General features: G+C 38.0%; 1 protein-coding gene and 1 pseudogene across 1 annotated transcript in view; both read right to left on the bottom strand.

Annotated features, from left to right (window-relative positions):
• Nucleotides 1-19,706, bottom strand: part of SIL1 (SIL1 nucleotide exchange factor) — a 350,503-nt gene that overhangs the window by 180,300 nt on the left and 150,497 nt on the right. Inside the window, exon 3 of the mRNA XM_006891180.1 lies at nucleotides 9,546-9,666. Coding sequence (XP_006891242.1) covers nucleotides 9,546-9,666 — 121 coding nt within the window. The remainder of the gene's footprint in view (nucleotides 1-9,545; nucleotides 9,667-19,706) is intronic.
• On the bottom strand, nucleotides 6,601-7,218 carry LOC102870975 (annotated as a pseudogene).

Raw genomic sequence — 19,706 nt, 5'->3', positions numbered from 1 at the left:
TTGCTTGCTGCATTTAGGTACTTTTTTGTTTTGTTTCATTTTGTACCATCTGGCAACAGGCAGCAACAGTATCCAACCACACATATACTTCCTATGGCATCAACATGGTAAAGGACAGATCCTCCTCCACTTAATCCACAAAAAGTCCAGCAGCCTCCCCTCAACCACTCTACAGAGAACAGATAACTGCATACACATCTCTATCCTTTATCATATCCATCGGAAGACAAAAGTGAAACATTTAGAATTAAAATTAGCAAATGAGTAAGTGGTGCAACCAGCTTAAACAGATACATAAAAACAAATTGCAAACACAACATTATCACATATATTAGCAAAAACAACACTAAACTCTTCAAAAAAATCAAGATAATATGGCACAAAACATGACCAAAGAATGATGCTTAAGTATCTTCTATAGATTAATGAGAACATATTGTTTTAAGCATGCAAGATCAAATAATTAAAATAAATTTGAAGCAATACAGACCAATGCAGAAACAGGTAACACTAAAAACAGAGGAAAATTGAAGAAATAGGGCAGAGAATTAATGAACTAGGGGACAAATTCTTTAATACTCATTTGTTAGTGGAATAATCTGAAAAAAGAAGACAACATTAGAATTACACGGGACAACATAAAGAGGAATAACATATGGGACTGGATGTTCTAAACAGACAATAAAAATACCACAAAGGTGATTTTTGAAAATTTTCTGAAAGAAAATTTCCCAAACATCATGAAAAAGGAGGAATACACTTTAGAAGCTGAACAAACTGGAACAGAACAAATTCCCAAAGAAAAACAAATACCAAGACATATAAAATAAAATTTTCCAAAATTTTTTTTTAAATTTTCCAAAATTAAAAACAAAGAAAGTATAACAAAAGGAGCTCAGGAAAAACAAAGTGTTATCTTTACTTTAACAGAGAATTAATAAATCTAAGCTCTGATTTCTCACTAAGAAAAATGCAAGCAACAGAGAAATGAAATGAGATAGAGAGATATGATAGATAATAGATCGATATAGAGATAGATTAGATAGATTGATAGACAGAGATAGATAGATAGATAGATAGACAGACATATATACAAAACAATAAAAAAATGCCAACCAATATATTCAGCAAAACTGTCCCTCAAATATGACAATGCTATTAAGACATTTTAAGATAAATGCAAATGAAGAAAATTTGTGAAAACTAGACCAATCCTATAAGAAATAATAACGGAAGTCTTTGTACCAAGAACCAACAATGATAGAAAATCACTCAAAATTAACGTCCATGATGGTATTATTCAAACACTGATCCAGACACAGTAATACATAAAGTAATACACATTGAGGACTAAACCCAGGGAGCCAGAGACATCAGTTCATAAAAGAAGACAACAGCAATGCAAAAGGAGGGAATAAGAAGTATAATCATAAAAACTTGTAAAGGAAGAGAAGTCAAAATGATTTCAAGATGAAATAAACTATTTTAGAGTTGAGAATAAAATAACTTCTAGACTAAGCTCCAATAGAATTGGATGAAGGATTGTTCATTAGGATGAAGGAGGAAAATCCTAAGAACTTAGAAAATACTAAAAGAATAGTAATGAAGAAAATGAAAAAAAAAAAAACCCAAACAATAAACAAAATTACCTCAGGAAATAAAAGTACTTAATAATATTCCTCATACTCATTGCCACTGAGTTGAAACCAACATATAGCTGACCCTCCACCAGATTTTCAGAGGCTGTAAATCACATGGGAGGAGACTGCTCATCTTTTCCCCCACAGAACAAATGGTGAATTTGAAGCATCAGAAAAGTTATTTTTTTATTAGTAGCACAAATTCTACTAATGAAATCAGTAACATCACATCCCTTCCCCAGGAAAAATGCAGCAAAATGACAGCAATAAATCAATAATTATAGTGAATGTGAATGGAGTAAATGCATCAGTCAAGAGGGGGGAAAAAAGTAGCAGAATGGATAAGAAAATACGCCCCAGGAATATGCTGTCTACCAGAGACATTCATTAGTCACAAAGAGAGACAGACTCCATCAAGCGATGGGGAAAGATATATTAATAAAATGGAAATTAAAAAGTGCAGGAATAGCAATATGAATTTCTGAAAAATACAGACTTCAATACAAAAGTCAGCTTAAAATACAGAAGGGCATTATATAATGCACAAAGGATAAATTGAATAAGAGGATATAGCTATGAATAGTATCTACATACCCAGTGACAGAGCAGCAAGATACAGAAATCAAACTTTAACAAACTCAAAAGAGAAAAAAACAATCCAAAATAGTAGTAGAAAGTTACAATACATCATTTTTGGTGATGCACAGAATGGCTACAAAAACTCAACAAAGATGAGAAGAAATAAACAATACAACTAACTTTATCTTGTAGATATATATAGAACATTCCACCCAAAAAAAAACACAATATATATTCTTCTCCAGTGCTTATGGAATATTCTCCAGAGCAGACCATATGTTAGGGCACAAGGCAAGGCTCAATAATTTAAAAACATCAAAATACCACAAAACATCTTCTCTTAGATAATAATGCTACAAAATTAGAAGTAAAATGTCGATGAAGGTGGAAGGTGGGAATCAAAGACATGGAACCAAAATATACCCTGTTAAATAACACTAACGGGAGCTCTGGGGATGCAGTGGTCAGAAGCTGTGCTGCAATTCTGAAGACACACAATTTGCATCTACCAGTTGTTCTGCAGGAAGAAGATGGGCCATCTCCTCCTGTGAGATTTACTGCCTCTGAAAACATGCTAGAGGGTCAGCCATGAGCTGGCTCCGACTCAACAGTACCAAATGATAATTTAAAAATATAAAGAACTATATCACAACAAATCGGAAAATCTGAAGAAATAAAAAAAAAATAAATGGACAAATTTTTAGAAACTCACTGCCTATCTCAACTAACACATACAAAGATACAGCATCTGAACAGAGTTGTTACAAAAAAGAACAGGTCATAAAAACACTCCCCCCACCCCCAAAAAATAAAAGTCTTGACCTATGTGGTTTCAGTATTGGATTCTGACCAACATTCATAGAAGAGTTTACAACATTCTAGTCAAATTATTTCAGAATATAGAAATACTTTTTTAAAATGCAATCATCATGGTCAAATGGGACTCATACCAGGTATGTAAGGATGGTTCAATATTAGAAAAACAATCAGTGTGATCCATTATATCTATAAAATAAAGGAAAAGAATGCCATGATCATTTCAATTTATGCAGAAAAGACATTTGACAAAATGGAACACCTTTTGCTCCTAAGATTGCTCAATTAAAAAGTAATAGAAGGGAAACTCTTTAACATCATTAATAGCATATATACTAAACCAATTACCTGTACAAGCTAGAACTGGACAAGATGCTATTTATCATCACTCCTATTCAAGATCCCAGATGAGATGGATTGTCACAGTAACTGGGGCAATGGGGTTAGTTGTACTGGAGACTGCTATGAGAACAAACAGGTTTGTCCAAGTGAGGGTGAAACCAGGCTGCTCCTTGGAGGCAATGATTCTGAGGCTTCATCTGACATACTTAGGGCATGTTTCAAGGAGGGACCAATCCTTGGAGAGGGATATCATGTTTGGAAGGGTGGAGGGAGAGAGAAATAGAGGAAGACCATGGGTGAGATGGATTGATTCAGTGACTGGGGTAATGAGAGTAGATGTGTCAGAGACAGTAAAGTGGCACAAGATAGAGCAGATTTCAGGGCTATTGTACATAAGGTCACTATAAGTCACAAGTGACTCAACTGCACATAAAAACAACAATTGAACAATTCAGCAAAGAAGCAGTGTATAAGATCAACATACAGAAGTCAATTAGATTCCTAACTATACAATAACAAAGAGAACAATAAAAAAAGAGACCATAAAAATAATACTATTTACAACAGTCACTCAAAATATGAAATATTTAGGAATAAATCTAACCAGAGAGAAAAGAAAATGATTAAACACTACTAAAAGAAACTCAAAGAGATCAAATAAATAGAAAAGCATACTAGGCTCATGGATCAGCAAACTTATTGTTGAGTAAACGGCAATACTACCAAAATCAATCTACAAATCCCTATCCAGATCACATTATCATTCTTCAATGAGATGAAAAAATAATTATCAATTTTAAACAGAAAGGGAAGAGTCTAGATAAACAAAGCACTTCTGAAAAAGAAAAATAACATAGCAGGTCTTATATGCAGCCACAGTAACCAAAACAATTTGGAACTGGTATAACAACAGATACACGGAACAGTGGAAAAGAATTGAGAAATAAATCTATATACCTATGTACAGGTGCTCTCTTTCAAAGAATGAAATCCTTTCAGTGTGGAAAGGATGGCCTCTTTAACAAATGGTGCTGGTAAAATTGAACTAAGATCCAAACTGCACACTCTACACAAAACTAATTCCAGATTATCAAAGGCCTAAGTGTAAAACCTGAAACTATAAAGATTATTTAAAAAAAATTGGGGCAAACTTATGAGCTTTGTTGATTAGGCAATTATCAAATATAACTAAAAATACACAAATAACTGAGGATAAACTGCATGATTGCTGTTGTTATATGCCGTCAAGTCAACTAAGACCCATAGTGACCCTATGAACAATGGCTCTGAATCTCATACTACTCTGAGCCAATTTCACCATCTCAAACACACCTGACCCCATTGTCACACTCCCTGGGTCAATCTATCTCATCCAGGATCTTTCTCTTCTGTGCTGACCCTCTACCCTTCAAAGCATAATATCCTTCTCCAAGGACCAGTCCTTCCTAACAACATGCACAATGTATGTGAGATGGAGCTTCAAAATCCTCGCCTCCAAATAGCAAGCTGTTTTCACCTTCTCCTGAACATATCTGATTATTCTCTTGCCAGTCCATGATATGTTCAATACTCTTCTCCAACACCAACCACAACTCAAAAGTATAGATTCTTCTTCTGTCATCTTTATTCATTGTCAAGCTCTCATAGCATACAACTGAGAAGACCACAGCCTGAGTCAAGCATACTTTTGTCCCTAGGCTGACATCACTGCTCTTGAGCACTCTGGAGAAGTCTCTTTTTCTTTTCTTAAACAAAATTTTATTTTAATTGTGGTTTTGACAAACATTTACAGATAAGTTAGATATTCACTCATTTTTGCACATTTTACCTTCTCTCTCTCCTTTTCCCCTCCCCTAGTTCACTTTTTTTTTTAAAATTAAAAAAAATGTATTTACTTAGAAGCATTCAGAATGTCAACAAAACAGCTGCAACTTTTTTTGGTTTTTCTTTCTCTTTTTGCAATTACAGAGTGGTATTCAGTTAACAGAACAACACTTATTTTGTATAACCTGCATCAGACAACTGAAGATAAAAAGGAAAAAAAACCCCTACCCTCCCCATATATAACTAATTTGTGCTGTGCACCAACAAGAATCTGCTTTAAATTTCCATGCCAATGTACAACCCCCATTCTGTACCAGGCAAGGTTAGTGGCTACTGAAAATACCACCAGGGCAGAGCTATCTAAAGACACATTCGGTAGTGTGTTAACTATACAAAAAAAGACACTGTACAGTTTAAAAACAAATCTTACACAGCCTTACATACCAATTTTTTTTTTCTTTAAAAGGAGTGAGTTGTGTACAGGAGGGTTAAATGCTTTATGTTGTTGTTGTTGTCATGTGCCGTCGAGTTGCTTGCGACTCATAGCGACCCTATGTACAACAGCCCTAAACTCTGCTCTGTCTTGTGCCAATTGCACCGTCTCTGACACTCCCATCCTGATTATCCCAGTCACTGAATCAATCCACCTCATAGAGAACCTTCCCCTCCTGCGCCGTCCCTCACCCTCGCAAGCATGATGTCCTTCTCCAAGGACCGGTCTCTCCTCACAACATGTCCAAAGTATGTTAGACGGAGCCTCAGAATCCTTGCCTCCAAGGAGCCACCCGGTTTAACCCTTTCCAGGACAAATCTGTTTGTTTTCCTAGCAGTCCATGGTATTCTCAATACTCTTCTCCAGCACCACAGCTCAAAGGCATCAATTCTCCTTCTATCCTCCTTGGTCATTGTCCAACTCTCTGATGCATAACAAGTGATTGCGAAGACCATGGTCTGTATCAGATGCACCTTCGTCTCCAGAGAGACACCATTGCTCTTCAGTACTTTGAAGAGGTCCCTAACAGCAGACTTTCCCATGGCAATGCGCCTTTTAATTTCCTGGCTAATGGTGCCAAGAGTGTTGACTGTGGAGCCAAGCAAACTAAAGCTGTGTACAATCTCAATCTCTTCACCATCCATCCTGATGCTGCCAATTGGTCCAGTGGTGAGAATCTTTGTCTTCTTGACATTGAGCCTCAATCCATATTGTAGGCTGCAGTCCTTGACACTCTGCAGCAGGCACTTCAGGTCCTCTTCAGTTTCAGCAAGCAGGGTTGTGTCATCCGCATAATGCAGATTGTTGATAAATCGTCCACCAATCTTGACCCCACATTTCTCCTCATAGAGCCCAGCCTCCCAGATAATGCTTTATAGACAAGAAAAAAACTGCACTACAACCAACTTATTCATCATCATCATCCTCCTCTTCATCCTCATCTTCTTCATCTTCCTCGTCCTCCTCTTCCTTCTTCTTTTTGCTTTTCTCAGCCTTGACAACTCCCTTTTTGGCGGCATCAGGCTTCCCCTTAGGCCCATATGCAGCAATATCCTTCTCGTATTTCTCCTTCAGCTTAGCAGCCTTCTTTTCATAGGGCTGCTTGTCATCGGCAGCAGTATTATTCCACGTTTCTTCCAGCTTCTTCGCAACATCACCAATGGAAAGGCCAGGGTGCTTGCCTTTGATTTTGGGGCGATACTCAGAACAAAAGAAGAAAAAAGCCGAAGGGGGCCTCTTAGGCGTGTTGGGATCTTTGAACTTCTTTTTTGTTTCGCCCTTAGGAGGGATATAGGTTTTCATCTCTCTCTCATAACGGGCCTTGTCTGCCTTTGCCATGTCTTCAAATTTACCTTTCTCTTTAGCAGACATGGTCTTCCACCTCTCTGAACACTTCTTGGAAAATTCTGAGAAGTTGACAGAAGCATCTGGGTGCTGCTTCTTGTGCTCCTCTTGGCAGGTTTGCACGAAAAAGGCATACGATGACATTTTGCCTCTTGGCTTCTTAGGATCTCCTTTGCCCATGGTTAGTTATTTCTCGTCCGCGAAGCAGAATCTCCCAGTGTCGTCAGGCTCTGCCTGGCCTGGTGATGTCTCCATGGAGCTCAAAGTACTGCAATGGTAGTGAGAGCAGGAGCCAGACACAGCCTCTATCAGTTCACTTTTTTAAAAAAATAAAAAATTCCTTCATTGTTGCACAACTACCTACCACCTCCCCCCAACCCTCTTAGCAACAAAGTACTTCTTATTTTGGGCTGTTCTCATACATATAATGCTTAATCATATACTCATTTTAAACAGTTCTTTCTTTCATCTGTTCCAATGCAATGGTCACTGTCATCTACTCTTATCCTACTGTCCTCACAACTAATCATGTCAGACCTGTTTTATAACAGTGATGCTATGCAGTATTTGTCCTTTTGTGACAGAGATATTTCACTCAGCATGATGTCTTCCAGAGTCCCCCACAAAGAAGTCTAGACAGCAGATTTTCCTAATACAATTTGTCTTTCGATTTCTTAACTGCTGTTGCCAAGAGTGTCAATTGTGGAACCAAGCAAGCTGAAATTGTTAACCATCTCAATCTAATCTCCATCCTTGATAGCAGATTTGGACAGGAGTGACTGGAGCCCAAGATATCACATTAAGAGTTAGTTAGAGGCCTTATGAGGAGGGAAGGTTTGAGGAGGGTGGCAAGTAGCTGTGCTGCGATAGCAAAGGCATGCAATTCGAATCCACCAGCTGGTCCATGGGAGAAGGATGGGCAATCTCCTCCCATGCAATTAAGTGCCTCTGAAAACCTGCCAGAGGATCAGCTATGGGTCAGATCTGACTCAACGGTACACAACAACAACAGGGTAGAAGAGCAATGCCGAATTGCCAAATGTATTTGTCAGTTTTTGTCCTGGGGAAGTGTCTTTACATGTTCTAAATATGTCTATGTTTGCTCTTTTTTTAGCACTTGTCTGTCAGATGGTGTATTAAAACGAAGTTTACAAATTTAAGAAAGACTAGGAAGAAGGATAGGCCATCCACTTCTGAAATAACAGGCCTTTCAAAATTCTAAGAACTAGATGACTTGGACTTCTTAAAAATTAGATCTGTATACATAATAAAAAATTTCTCCACGCCCTGAGTGAGTCTAGTACTTAAAATTCCTAGTGATGTGAAGGGAGACAAATGGCTGATTAATCTTTGCGTATTTTTTTTTCATCTATAAAATAGGGATGTTTAAGTGGCAAATGCCATATAAATAAATGCATGTAAGCATGTACACATTCCACAATGATGTATGCAAATGAAAAAGAAAAAAAATTCTCCAAAGAGGAAAAAAGAGAAGCTACAGACTGGGGGCAAATATATGGCAATGACACCAAAAGGACTCAGATTTAAAGTGCCCAAAGCCACTCATCTGTTGATTTCTGGATTGCTAGTGCCAATGGTGTTGATGGTGGAACTGAGCAAGCTGAAATTATTAACAATCTCAGTCTCTTTTCCACCTATCACGATGCTGCCGATTATTGGCCCATTGGTGAGAATCTTCGTCTTCTCGATGTTGAGCTTCAATCCATATTCGAGACGGCAGTTCTTGACCTTCTGTAGCAAATGCATCATGTCTTCCTTGGTTTCAGGAAGCAAGGTTGTGTCATCTGTATAACGCTGATTGTTGATGACTCTACATTCCTACTCATAAAGTCCAGTTCCCCGAATGATCTGTTTCACATATAGACGAGTAATTAATTAATTGTACTAATCAATTATAATTAATATTACAAAATTATATGTGCATGAATGGTCAAACAAAAACCTAAATTGGACTGTAAATATACACTCAAAACTAATGGGTTCTCCAAGCATGGAGAACCATAGATGCTTCTACTTCAATACTATAAATCTGTTTTAATATGGACTAATAAGAGGAAAAGTTAGTTTGAATAAAAGATTTTAAAATGCTATTTTATTGTTCATAGGGGAAGTATCACTGCAAAGCAGAAGGCCTAACAGGCCTGTTTTAATGAATAGATGACTCATCTGTAATCAGCACATTAATTGTTGAGATTCAAATGGGTGCTCTTAAAGTACTAGGAAAAACAACTTCATTTTTAAGCAGGTTAAGCATTCCCCCTACAGCCTTTTTCAGAGCATCAATTTGCTTTGCAAACTGTTTCTTTCCAAAGACCACAGACATTAACTTCCATAAAACTCTTGACAGATTTATCACAAATTCTAGGCTATTAAGTTTTAAAAAGGAAGTTGCATGAATTTGGGGAGAACAACATTGTCATTACTTTCAGTATTACAAAATCAATGCCATCTACTGTCCCTCCCAGTCCCTAGAGTTGACACTATACCTTTTGCCTTTTTTTGATTCTTTTAAATGATTCCGAAATTTGTCCTCATCTTGAAGTTTCACTTCTCTTTCCCCGGTCTGGAGATTTAGCCGAACATGAGATCCTGCAGGGACAGCCTGACCTAAAAGACAAGAAGAGAGAAGGCTCATGGGGTCCAGGGTCCTCACAGGGACACTGAGACAGAATGACTGGCTAAAAAGTCAAAAGGTTGGGACACATGAGGTCATGAAGATCAGATTCTATGTGTTCTCTTTCCCTCCCTTTATCCATCATCTTGTCCTCTGTCTCTGTAATGCACACACATAACACACACATACACCCCATTCAAATATACTTGCTTTGTTAGTCCATATCTACTTAAAAGGGAGTCTGGTGGCTTAGTGATGGGGTGTTGTGCTGCCAATCCAAAGTTACTTGGCCCAAAACCACCAACTACTCCCCAGGAGAAAGATGTGCAAATCTCCTCTCATGTGATTTAGTGCCTCCAAAAACCAGCTCAAGGGTCAGTTCCAACCCAACATGACATAACAATAATCTAGCTAAGAGAAGTCATTAAGTTGGGTAAGGACATCCAAGTCTTTTGTTCATAGGGTCGCTATGAGTCATCTACAACTTGACAGCACTTAACAACAACAACAAGGAAATCCACACTTGAATCCACAGGTTAATAACTTCTAACAAACCTTAATAGTTAAGATATTCTAAGATGTCATATGAAGGAGCCCTGGTGGTGCACTATGTCACCTTCCTATTGGTTAGAATCCATCGGTCACTCTGCGGGAGAAGGATGTTTTTTTCTCATAAAGACTTACAGTCTCGGAAACCTGATGGAGGATCACCACTGAGTAGGAATAGATACTGCAGGAGTGATTCAGCAGTCGGTAGAAAAGACTCTGAGGTGGACAATCTGTACTCTGCTGTTAGCCTAAAACTTCACAATTTGAATCTACTCAATAATATCAGGGAAGAGTAGTCCTAACATTCAGCTTCCATTAAGATTACAGCAAAGAAAACCTTGTAGAGTGGTCTCCTCTGTAACACACAGGGGCTCTGGTGGCCTAGTGGCAAGAAGCTGTGCTGTAATCCCAAAGGCACAAGGTTCAAGGTGACCATCCACAATATAGAAGAAGGAGGGGCATTCTCTTCCCATGCAATTTACTGCCATTGAAAACCCTAGGGTCGGCTAAGGTTAGTTGGTTCTGACTCGATGGTGCTCAACAATAACTCTATAACACATAGGGTCACCATGAGTTAGAATTGGCTTGAGATCAACTCACAACAAGTTTTCTTTAAATTTAGTTAATGATGTTTTTGCTAAGTGTCTACAGCACCCTGGTGAATTCTTATTCATCCTTCAAGAAGTGGCTATGAAACCCTTGCCGCCCTTCCCCTAGATTCCACAGAATCCTAGGCAGTCTGCCATCTCAGTATACTTACATTTGTTTACTTGAGTTTTGAACTCCTGGAGCACAGATTATGTCTCTACCTTTTTTATTTTTCCTGATCCTGGGAGAAGGATTTGCACATAAAATTTGTGGAACATACAAAACTCAGGAATGCTACATGATTTAAAATCAGGAAAGGTGTTATATCCTTTCTCCATATCTATTAAATTTGTATGCTGAGAAAATTATTCAACAAACTAGACTCCATGATGAAGAATGGGGCATCAGAATCAGAGGAAGATTCATCAACAACTTTCATTATGCAGATGATACAACCTTGCTTACAAAAAGTGAAGAAGACTTGAAGCACTTACTGTAGAAGATCACACTCTAGAGCCTTCAATATGGATTACATCTCAACATCAAGAAAACAAAAATCTTCACCACTAAATCAACAGAAAACATCCTGAGAGATGGAGAAAGATTGAAGTTGTCAATTATTTAATTTTACTTCCTTGGATACACAATCTACCCAAGGCAGCAGCAGTAAAGAAATCAAGAAACAAACAAAAAATCAAGAGACATGTTAAATTGGGGAAATCTGTTATTAAGGGCTTCTCCAGAAGGCTAAAGAGCAAAAAGGTCAACTTAAAGACTAAAGTATACTGTTACCACTTCAATACTGTACTGGAAGTGCTTGCTAGGGCAATACAAGAAGAGAAGGAAATAAAAGGCACCCAGATAGGCAAAGAGATGGTTAAACTATCACTATATGCAGATGATATGATAGTATGCACAGAAAACCACAGAGACTCAACCAAAAAAAAGAAAACAAAACCTGTTAGTTAGTAGATCCATTTAGTAGAGTGGCAGGATATAAGATTAATTTCCAAGAATCAGTGGGATTCCTCTACAGTCACAAAGAGAACTCAAAGAAAGAAACCAAGAAAGCAATACCATTTATAATAGACAACCACAAACTGAGATACTTGGGAGTGAACCTAACTAGAGATACAAAAGACCTATACAAAGAAAACTACAGAACATTTCTGCAAGACACAATAAAAGACCTAAAGAAATGGGAAAATGTGCCCTGCTCATGGATAGGAAGACTCAATATTGTGAAAATGACAATCCTACCAAAAATAACCTGCATATTCAATGCAATCTCAATACAGATACCAAATTCATTTTTCAAGGAGATTGAAAGCTAAACTGTCAAGTTGATGTAGAGAGGCAAGAGACCCTGAATAAGCAAAACACTTAGGAGAAACAAAAATGAAGTGGGAGGCCCTGACCGCAACCAAAACAGCATGGTACTGGTACAATGACAGGCACAGAGACCAATGGAACAGAATTGAGAACCCAGAAATAAATGCAGCTATCTATGGTCAACCGATATTTGGCAAGGAAATGAAACCTATCAAATGGGGAAATGACAACCTCTTCAACAAATGGTGCTGGCAAAACTGAACTGCTACGTGCAGAAAGGATCCATATCTCACATCATACACAAAAAGCAACTCAAGGTGGATCAGAGATCTCGTAGTAAATCCCATAACTATAAAATTTATAATAGACAAACTGGGATCATGCTTACTGGTCTATGGTATAAAAAGACTGTCAAATACAGCCAGAAAGGTACAATGTGGAGAGGATAAAATTGAATGGGGTTAAATCTCTGTGCACATCAAAAACTTTCCTAACAGGGTGAAATGAAAACCTACTGACTGGGAACAAACATTTGGCAATATTATCTTGGACAAGGATCTCATAATGAAAGGTTACAGAATACTCCTACACAAAAAGAAAAAGACTGATAACGTAATTACAATGTGAGCAAAAGACATTTGACAAAATGGCCAAAGTGGAAAGAATTTTCACAGAGTAAGATATTCAAACGGCCAACAGACACAGGAAGAAATTCTCCAAATCACTGTCAATAAGAGTGCTACAAATCAAAACCACAAGGAGATATTATCTCACTCTAGTAACAGTGGCAAAGTTTAATAGGAGATGTTGGAGAGGGTATGGAGATACAGCAACTCTTATACACTGTTGGTGTGACTGTAAAATGGTTACAACCACTCTGGAAAGCAGTTTGGCGCTTCCTCAAAACCTGAACACAGAAATTCCATCTGACCCAGCTATTCTACTGCTTGGACTACAGGCTGAGAAAATGAAAACTGAGGCACAAATGGAGTCTTGTATACTAATGTTTATAGCAGTGTTATTCACCATCACAAGCACATGTAAACAGCCCAGATGTCCAACCATAATTGAATGGATTGAGAAATTATGGTACATTCACATGATAGAATACTATGCAGCATGCAGGTGCAATGATTTTGTAAATTACTACCTAACTAGGGAGGGACTGGAGCACATTATGCTAAATGAACTAACTCAGTCCTATAAGGACAAATACTGTACAAAACCATTATTTTAGAATAAGTATGAGGCTCGAGGGGGGCGAGGAATGGAAGCAGAGGGGTAAGAATGTGTGGGGATGGGAGGGTTTAATCATAAGGTTGTACAATTTTATGTCGGGAGGTGAAGGAAATGGGAAAGATATGGTGTGAAAAACAATGTTTCAAACTTTGTAAATAAACTAGTATAAAATTTAAAAAACTTTTTAAAGAAAAACTAAGGTATGCCTGATGCAACAAATGATATTTTCAATTGCTTCCTATGCATATGAAAGTTGGATAATGAATAAGAATAAGAGATGAAGAATTGGTACCTTTGAATTGTGGTACTGGAGAAGAGTACTAAATATCCCAATGATTATCTTAAGAACAAAAAGTCTGTTTTGTATTATTATAAAAATAGAAGGATAACTATTAGGATATATATGAAAGTCCAGAGGGGAAGGGGAAGGAAGAGGGGGGAAAAGGGTGGAGATGGAGAAAATCAAGGGGTCACATATGGGCAGATTGGGGGGTGAAAGAATTAGGAAGGATCCAGTGGGAACACAAAGAGATGGGGTAATGGTGGAAAAGATCAATTGTGATTGATTTTATAAAATACAATAAATGGTAAATAATGGGAATGATTATATAAAACACAATGTGAATAATGAAATGTATGAAACACAATGTATAGAAATGAAACACAATGTATACAAATTAAGTATGCAAACCAATAAAAACTTAAAAATGTCTACACACACAAGTCTGACACAGTCTGTCTTAGAGGAAGTGCAAGCCAGGGTGCTACCTGGAAGTAAGGTTAGTGAAACTGAGTCTCATATACTTTGGGCATGCTGTTAGGAGGGGCCAGTCCTGGGAAAAAAAGAGGGTCAGAAAAAGAGAGGAAGACCTTCAACAAGATGAACTAAACAGTAACTGTGACAATGGGCTCAAGTACACTAGAGATGGTAAGGATGGCACAGGATAGGGCAAAGTCCAGATCTATTGTTCAGGGGGTCATTGTGAGTTGTAGTCGACACATCAGTACCAAACAATAACAATTCTTATAAGAAGGAAGAAGGCATATAGTAAGCCAAGGAGGCTGAGATTAGAACTAAGAGAAATTAAACCCAATGCTTAACTGTCTCAAAGGAGCTGAACCTTTGAGAAAAAAAAAAGTACTGAATAAATGGGATACTGAGAAAACAAAATTCATTCATTCATTTATTCATTTGTGCAACTGATATTTACCAGGCATCTACCAGTCACAATGGTAGGTGCTAGTACACAACCTAGTGATGTAGTACATAACATATAGGACTGTTACCTAAAAAGTTGGGTGCTTCAAGAGAGAAAATTAGTTAGTCTCCTCTATTAACAATTTACAGCTTCAGAAACCCAGCGGAGGGCCACTATCAGTTAGGATCCACTCAACAGCAATGGGTGTTTTTTTAAAATTTTTATTTTTCAGTGGAGGGGTGGCAGGTGCTAAGGATACAAAAATGAAAGTTAAAGGCCACAAAGGTATAGGATATCAGGGAAGAGAATTTTCTCTAACTGGAGAAAGAAAATCTAGAAGCAGAGATACTGTTCCTACCTCTAGACATTGACTTTGCTATTTCCTGCCTAGGAATGGCACTTCTTTCCTGTGAATTACACTAACTGTGTTGGTTGAGAGTCAAGTGTGGACTTTTTGGTTGTTTGTTATTTCTTTCACTATTGTGTATGAGCTGGATTCGCTATATTTAGCTAACAATTACCTGTGAGTGGAAAGGCTCTTGTTTAAAGTCAACAGGACCTGGTAGAGGGCCTTGGTATTTAAAAATTGGTTGGTGTTAATTGTTTGGGACTAACATTCTTCTAAGTGGTGAAGCCCTGGTCTGTCAATTTACTGTACAGAGGTAACCAGATTAAGACAAGCTTGGAGGCAGAAGAGGCATCTACTTTTTAAACAACATGTCTCTGGAAACTCTATGAACTTAGAGAAAAAATGATAGTTATAGACTAGGGTTCAAGTCTTATGTTCATAGGGTCACTGTGAGTCGTGTTTAACTTGACAGTACTTAACAACAACAAGTTTATTCAAGAACCAAAGAAGGACTGCAAGGAGAAAAACTCCTCCCAATGAAATACATAGAATACATCTTCACAGAACTATTACATAAACTCAGAGTATAAATGGGCAAAGATGTAGCAAGAATTCAATAGTTTTCTTAGTTCTGGTTTCTAGGGAATTCGGTTTCACAAGACATTGTATTCCCATCAGAGAATCAAGAATCCAGGGAAAACACCATCCAATACAGGCTGTTTCTCTTCCTGCTGCCCCACTTCAATAAGGAGTTTCTATATCCTTAACCAAAAAGAAAAAAAAATTCAGCTTACATATGAGATACAACTCTCATTTCTCTGCAAGGACTAAAAATAAATGTTAGGTAAATTTTCATTAAAATTAATAATAATTTTAAAAGACCCAAAAATATATATGTTAGGGTGGTTGTTGTTGTTTTTAAGTGCCATCAAGCTGTAGATGACTCATAGTGATCCTATGTACGAAAGACCTGACACTTGTACAAGTTTCATTGTTTCTCCAAGTTCATAGGGTTTCTGGAGGCAAGCTATTTTTGGAAGTAGATGCCACTCCTGCTTCGAAGCTTGTTTTAATTGGGAAGTTCCACCAAACACTGTCCATCATGGGTAACCATTATCACATTTGACACATCAGTGTCACAGTGTTCAGCTTCACAGCAACCACAAGTTAGCTCTGTAGAGCAAATGGACAGAACAATACTATACCACTTGGAAGAATGTTTTACAAAAAAACAATTAAAACCAGGCCTGAGGGCTGCAGAATAAAAATTAGCCATCTTTGGCTTGGTAGCATCACTTTCTGTCCACTAGGCCAACTGAGCTCTCTCTATGTTTTTGTTGTTAATTGCCATCGAGTTGTAGATGACTCATAGCAACCGTATGAACGAAAGACTTGAACACCTGTATAACTTACATCGTTTCTCTAAGTTCATAGGGTTTCCAAATGGAAGCTCTTTTGGAAGTGGATGCCACTCCTGTTTCCGAGTTTGTTTTAATCAAGGAGCTCTGCCAAACACTATCTCCCATGGGTAACCACTGTTGCATTTGTCACATCAGTGTCACAGTGTCATTAGGGTAGAGTGGGAAAATCCTTCTGTGGGAAGATTCCTTCCTTCCTTCCTTATTTATTTATATGAAAGTTTACAGAGACTTAGGGTTTGCAGTCATTCATTGTTGCACTTTTCTACCTGTCCACCCCCTCCCCCCAACTCACTTTTCTCCTTGATGAGTAAAAGAAAAACTCTTTCATTGCTATGCAATCCCTCCCCACAAGTCCAGTCTTCATTCTGGACTCCTTTCATGACAGTAATACCTAATCATATATCCCTTTTAAACAGTTTTAATGCATCTGTTTCAATGCAGTATACATAACTTGTCCCAACTTTCTCAGTCTCCCCCCAAACCCCTACGTCAGTCCAGTTTTACAAAAGCGGCACTATGCAGTATTTGTCCTTTTGTGACTGAGATGTTTTCCACAGCATAATATTCTCCAGGGTCACCCATTTTGTGTAATATTTCATGAGTTCTTTGTTTTTCAAAGCAGCATAGTATTCCATTGTGGGAATATACCAGGGCTTCTCTATCCATACGTTTGATGGGCACTGAGGTTGTTTCCAACTCTTTCTTATTGTGAACAAAGTCGCGATAAACCTGAGTGTGCATATATCTTCTTGAGTGGCAGTTATGGTTTCTTTGGGGTATATTCCCAGCAGTGGAATTGCTAGGTCAAATGGTTTTTCTATTTGCAACTTTTTGAGAAAGCACCATACTGCCTTCCATAGAGGTTGCACCATTAAACACTCCCATCAACAGTAAATAAGGGTTTCAGTTTTTCCACAACCTCACCAGCATTTGTTGTTTGCTGTTCTGTTAAATTTTGCTATTCTTACTGGGGTGAAATGATATTTCATAGTTGTTTTGATTTGCATCTCTCTTAGAAGTAAGGATTTTGAACATTTTTTCATGTGTTTGTGTGCCATTAGAATGTTTTCGCTGGTGAAGTGTCATTTCCCCACCATCATCATTTCTAACACATTCGAGCCCATGGCTAGAGTCACTGTTTCAATCTAACTGGTTAAGGGTCTGCCTCTCTTTTCCAGACACTTCTCCTTTCCAAGATGATGTTCCTCTTCAAGGAATAACCTCTCCTAGCAACATGCTCAAAGTTTATAAGAGGAAGTTTTACCATCTTTCCTCCAAGGAGCACTCTGGTTTCACTTTCTTCAGGACATATCTACCTGTTTTCTTGGTAGTCCTTGGGATATTCAGTGCTCTTCTACAACACTACAGCTCAAATACATCAATTCTTCTAACATATTTATCCATTGTCCAGCTTTCAGATGCATACGAAGTGACTGAAAAGACCATGATGACCTGAATAAGGAGCACAGTAGTCCTTAAACTGACATCACTGCTCCTCAATAATCTGGAGAGGTCCCTGGGTGAAGACTTTTCCAATGCAATGTTTCCTGATGTCCAGACTGCTAGTACAAAGTGTGCTGATTGTGGATCCTAGTAAGATAAAATTGTTGACAGTTTCAATCTTTCTCCCATAGTTATGATGTTGTCTATGAGTCCAGTGGTAAGAATTTTTGTTTTCTTAATGTTGCAGTGTATTGAAGGCTGTATTCCCTGATCTTCTGCAGCAAACACTTCTGTCATCTGCATAATGTATGTTGTTGATGAGTCTTCCTCATATCCTGATGTCACCTTTTTCTTCATAGTGATCAGCTTTGCAAATGATTTGCTCAGCATACAGATTGAATAAAATCCTGATGCACACACACCCTTCCTGATTTTAAAACATGTAGTGCTCAAGGTCTTTTCGGACAATAGCATCTTGATCTAGGTATAAGTTTCATATGAGTACAATTAAGTGTTCTGGGATTCTTATTCTTCTCAAGGTTAGCTATAATTTGTTATGATCCACATAGTCATATGCTTTTGTACAGCCAATAAAACATAGAGACATTTTTCTACTATTCTCTGCTTTCAGCCAGGATCCACTTGACAACAGTAATTATATTCCTGGTACCAAGGCTTCTTCAAAACTCAGCTTTAACTTCCAGCAGTTCTCTATGTACTGGTAATAGCTATTTTGGGATGAGATTGTGTTCAGACCTGTTGTTTACAGGTTGCTGTGAGTCATACTGGACTTGATGGTACTTAACAATAACAACAGTCAGGAGGCTATTGCAGAGTCCAAAAGAGAGAATGTGATGGCCTGCACAAGCATAATGAAGAAGAGGATTAACTGTTTTAAAATTTCTATATTCATCTGTCTTGGGAATGGAAACAAATAAGGATTTCTTCCAACTGGTTGGCCAGGTAGCTGTGTTCCAGATATCCTGGCACAGACCGGTAAGCACATCCAGGACTACCTCTGGTGTTTGACACATGTCAACTGGAATCCTATGCACCTATAGGGTCTTATATCTTTTTTCCCAATGCCTCCAGTACAGCATGAACTTCTTCCTTCCTCACCACTGGCTCTTATTAATAATATAATACTTCCTGAAATATTTCAGGGACAATCAATTCTTCCCCCCAAAACTTTCATCAATTATTCCACTCCAAACCATGACTTGGGGTCTTTGGTTGTTTTGTCTTCAAAATAGAAATCTGACTATGCTATTTAGTTGTGCTACCAATTCAAAGTAGCACCTCTCTAACAGTTTAAACCCACCAGAGACTATGAGGGATAAAGACTATCTCCTCCTGTGTAATTTATAGCCTCAGAAATCTCTGGGAGGATCAGCTATGAATCAAGGGCACTAAGAGGAGGGAATTGCTTGTTCTTCTTCTTTACTCTTTTTAGGACAAGGACATAAATCCTCACGTGGTTATTGAGGCCCACCTGTATGTAATCCCTGTCTACCTATTCTTTGAAAGAACCATGCTCCCTTCTATCAGGAGGCTTTTTCTACCTATTGTTCCCTTTGCCCAGAATGCTCTTTCCAACCCCAGCCCCAATCTAAATCTCCTCATCCTCCCAATTCTAGTCAAAATTCCTACCAGAGGCATCCCTATGTCCCCAGACCAGATCAGAAAGTCTCTTGCCCCTGCAAAGTTTTTAGGGCATCATGAAAGATTTCTTTATAGCCTTTACCAGAATAAAGGGTTATATTTTAAGTAAGGCAGGTAAACTTGTAATCATTAACAGTTGTTTGCAGTAGTTGTTGTGTACCGTCGAGTCATAACCCATGCAGAGCTGATCCTCTGGCAGTTTTTCAGAGGCAGTTAATTTAGTGAGAGGAGATTGCCCTTTCTTCTCCCAT

Source organism: Elephantulus edwardii, unplaced genomic scaffold (genome assembly GCF_000299155.1).
Source record: "Elephantulus edwardii isolate Elephantulus edwardi_28Jun2011 unplaced genomic scaffold, EleEdw1.0 scaffold00095, whole genome shotgun sequence".
Lineage (NCBI taxonomy): Eukaryota > Metazoa > Chordata > Mammalia > Macroscelidea > Macroscelididae > Elephantulus > Elephantulus edwardii.
Note: the sequence above shows the minus strand (reverse complement) of the source record. Positions and strands in the feature narration are given on the sequence as shown.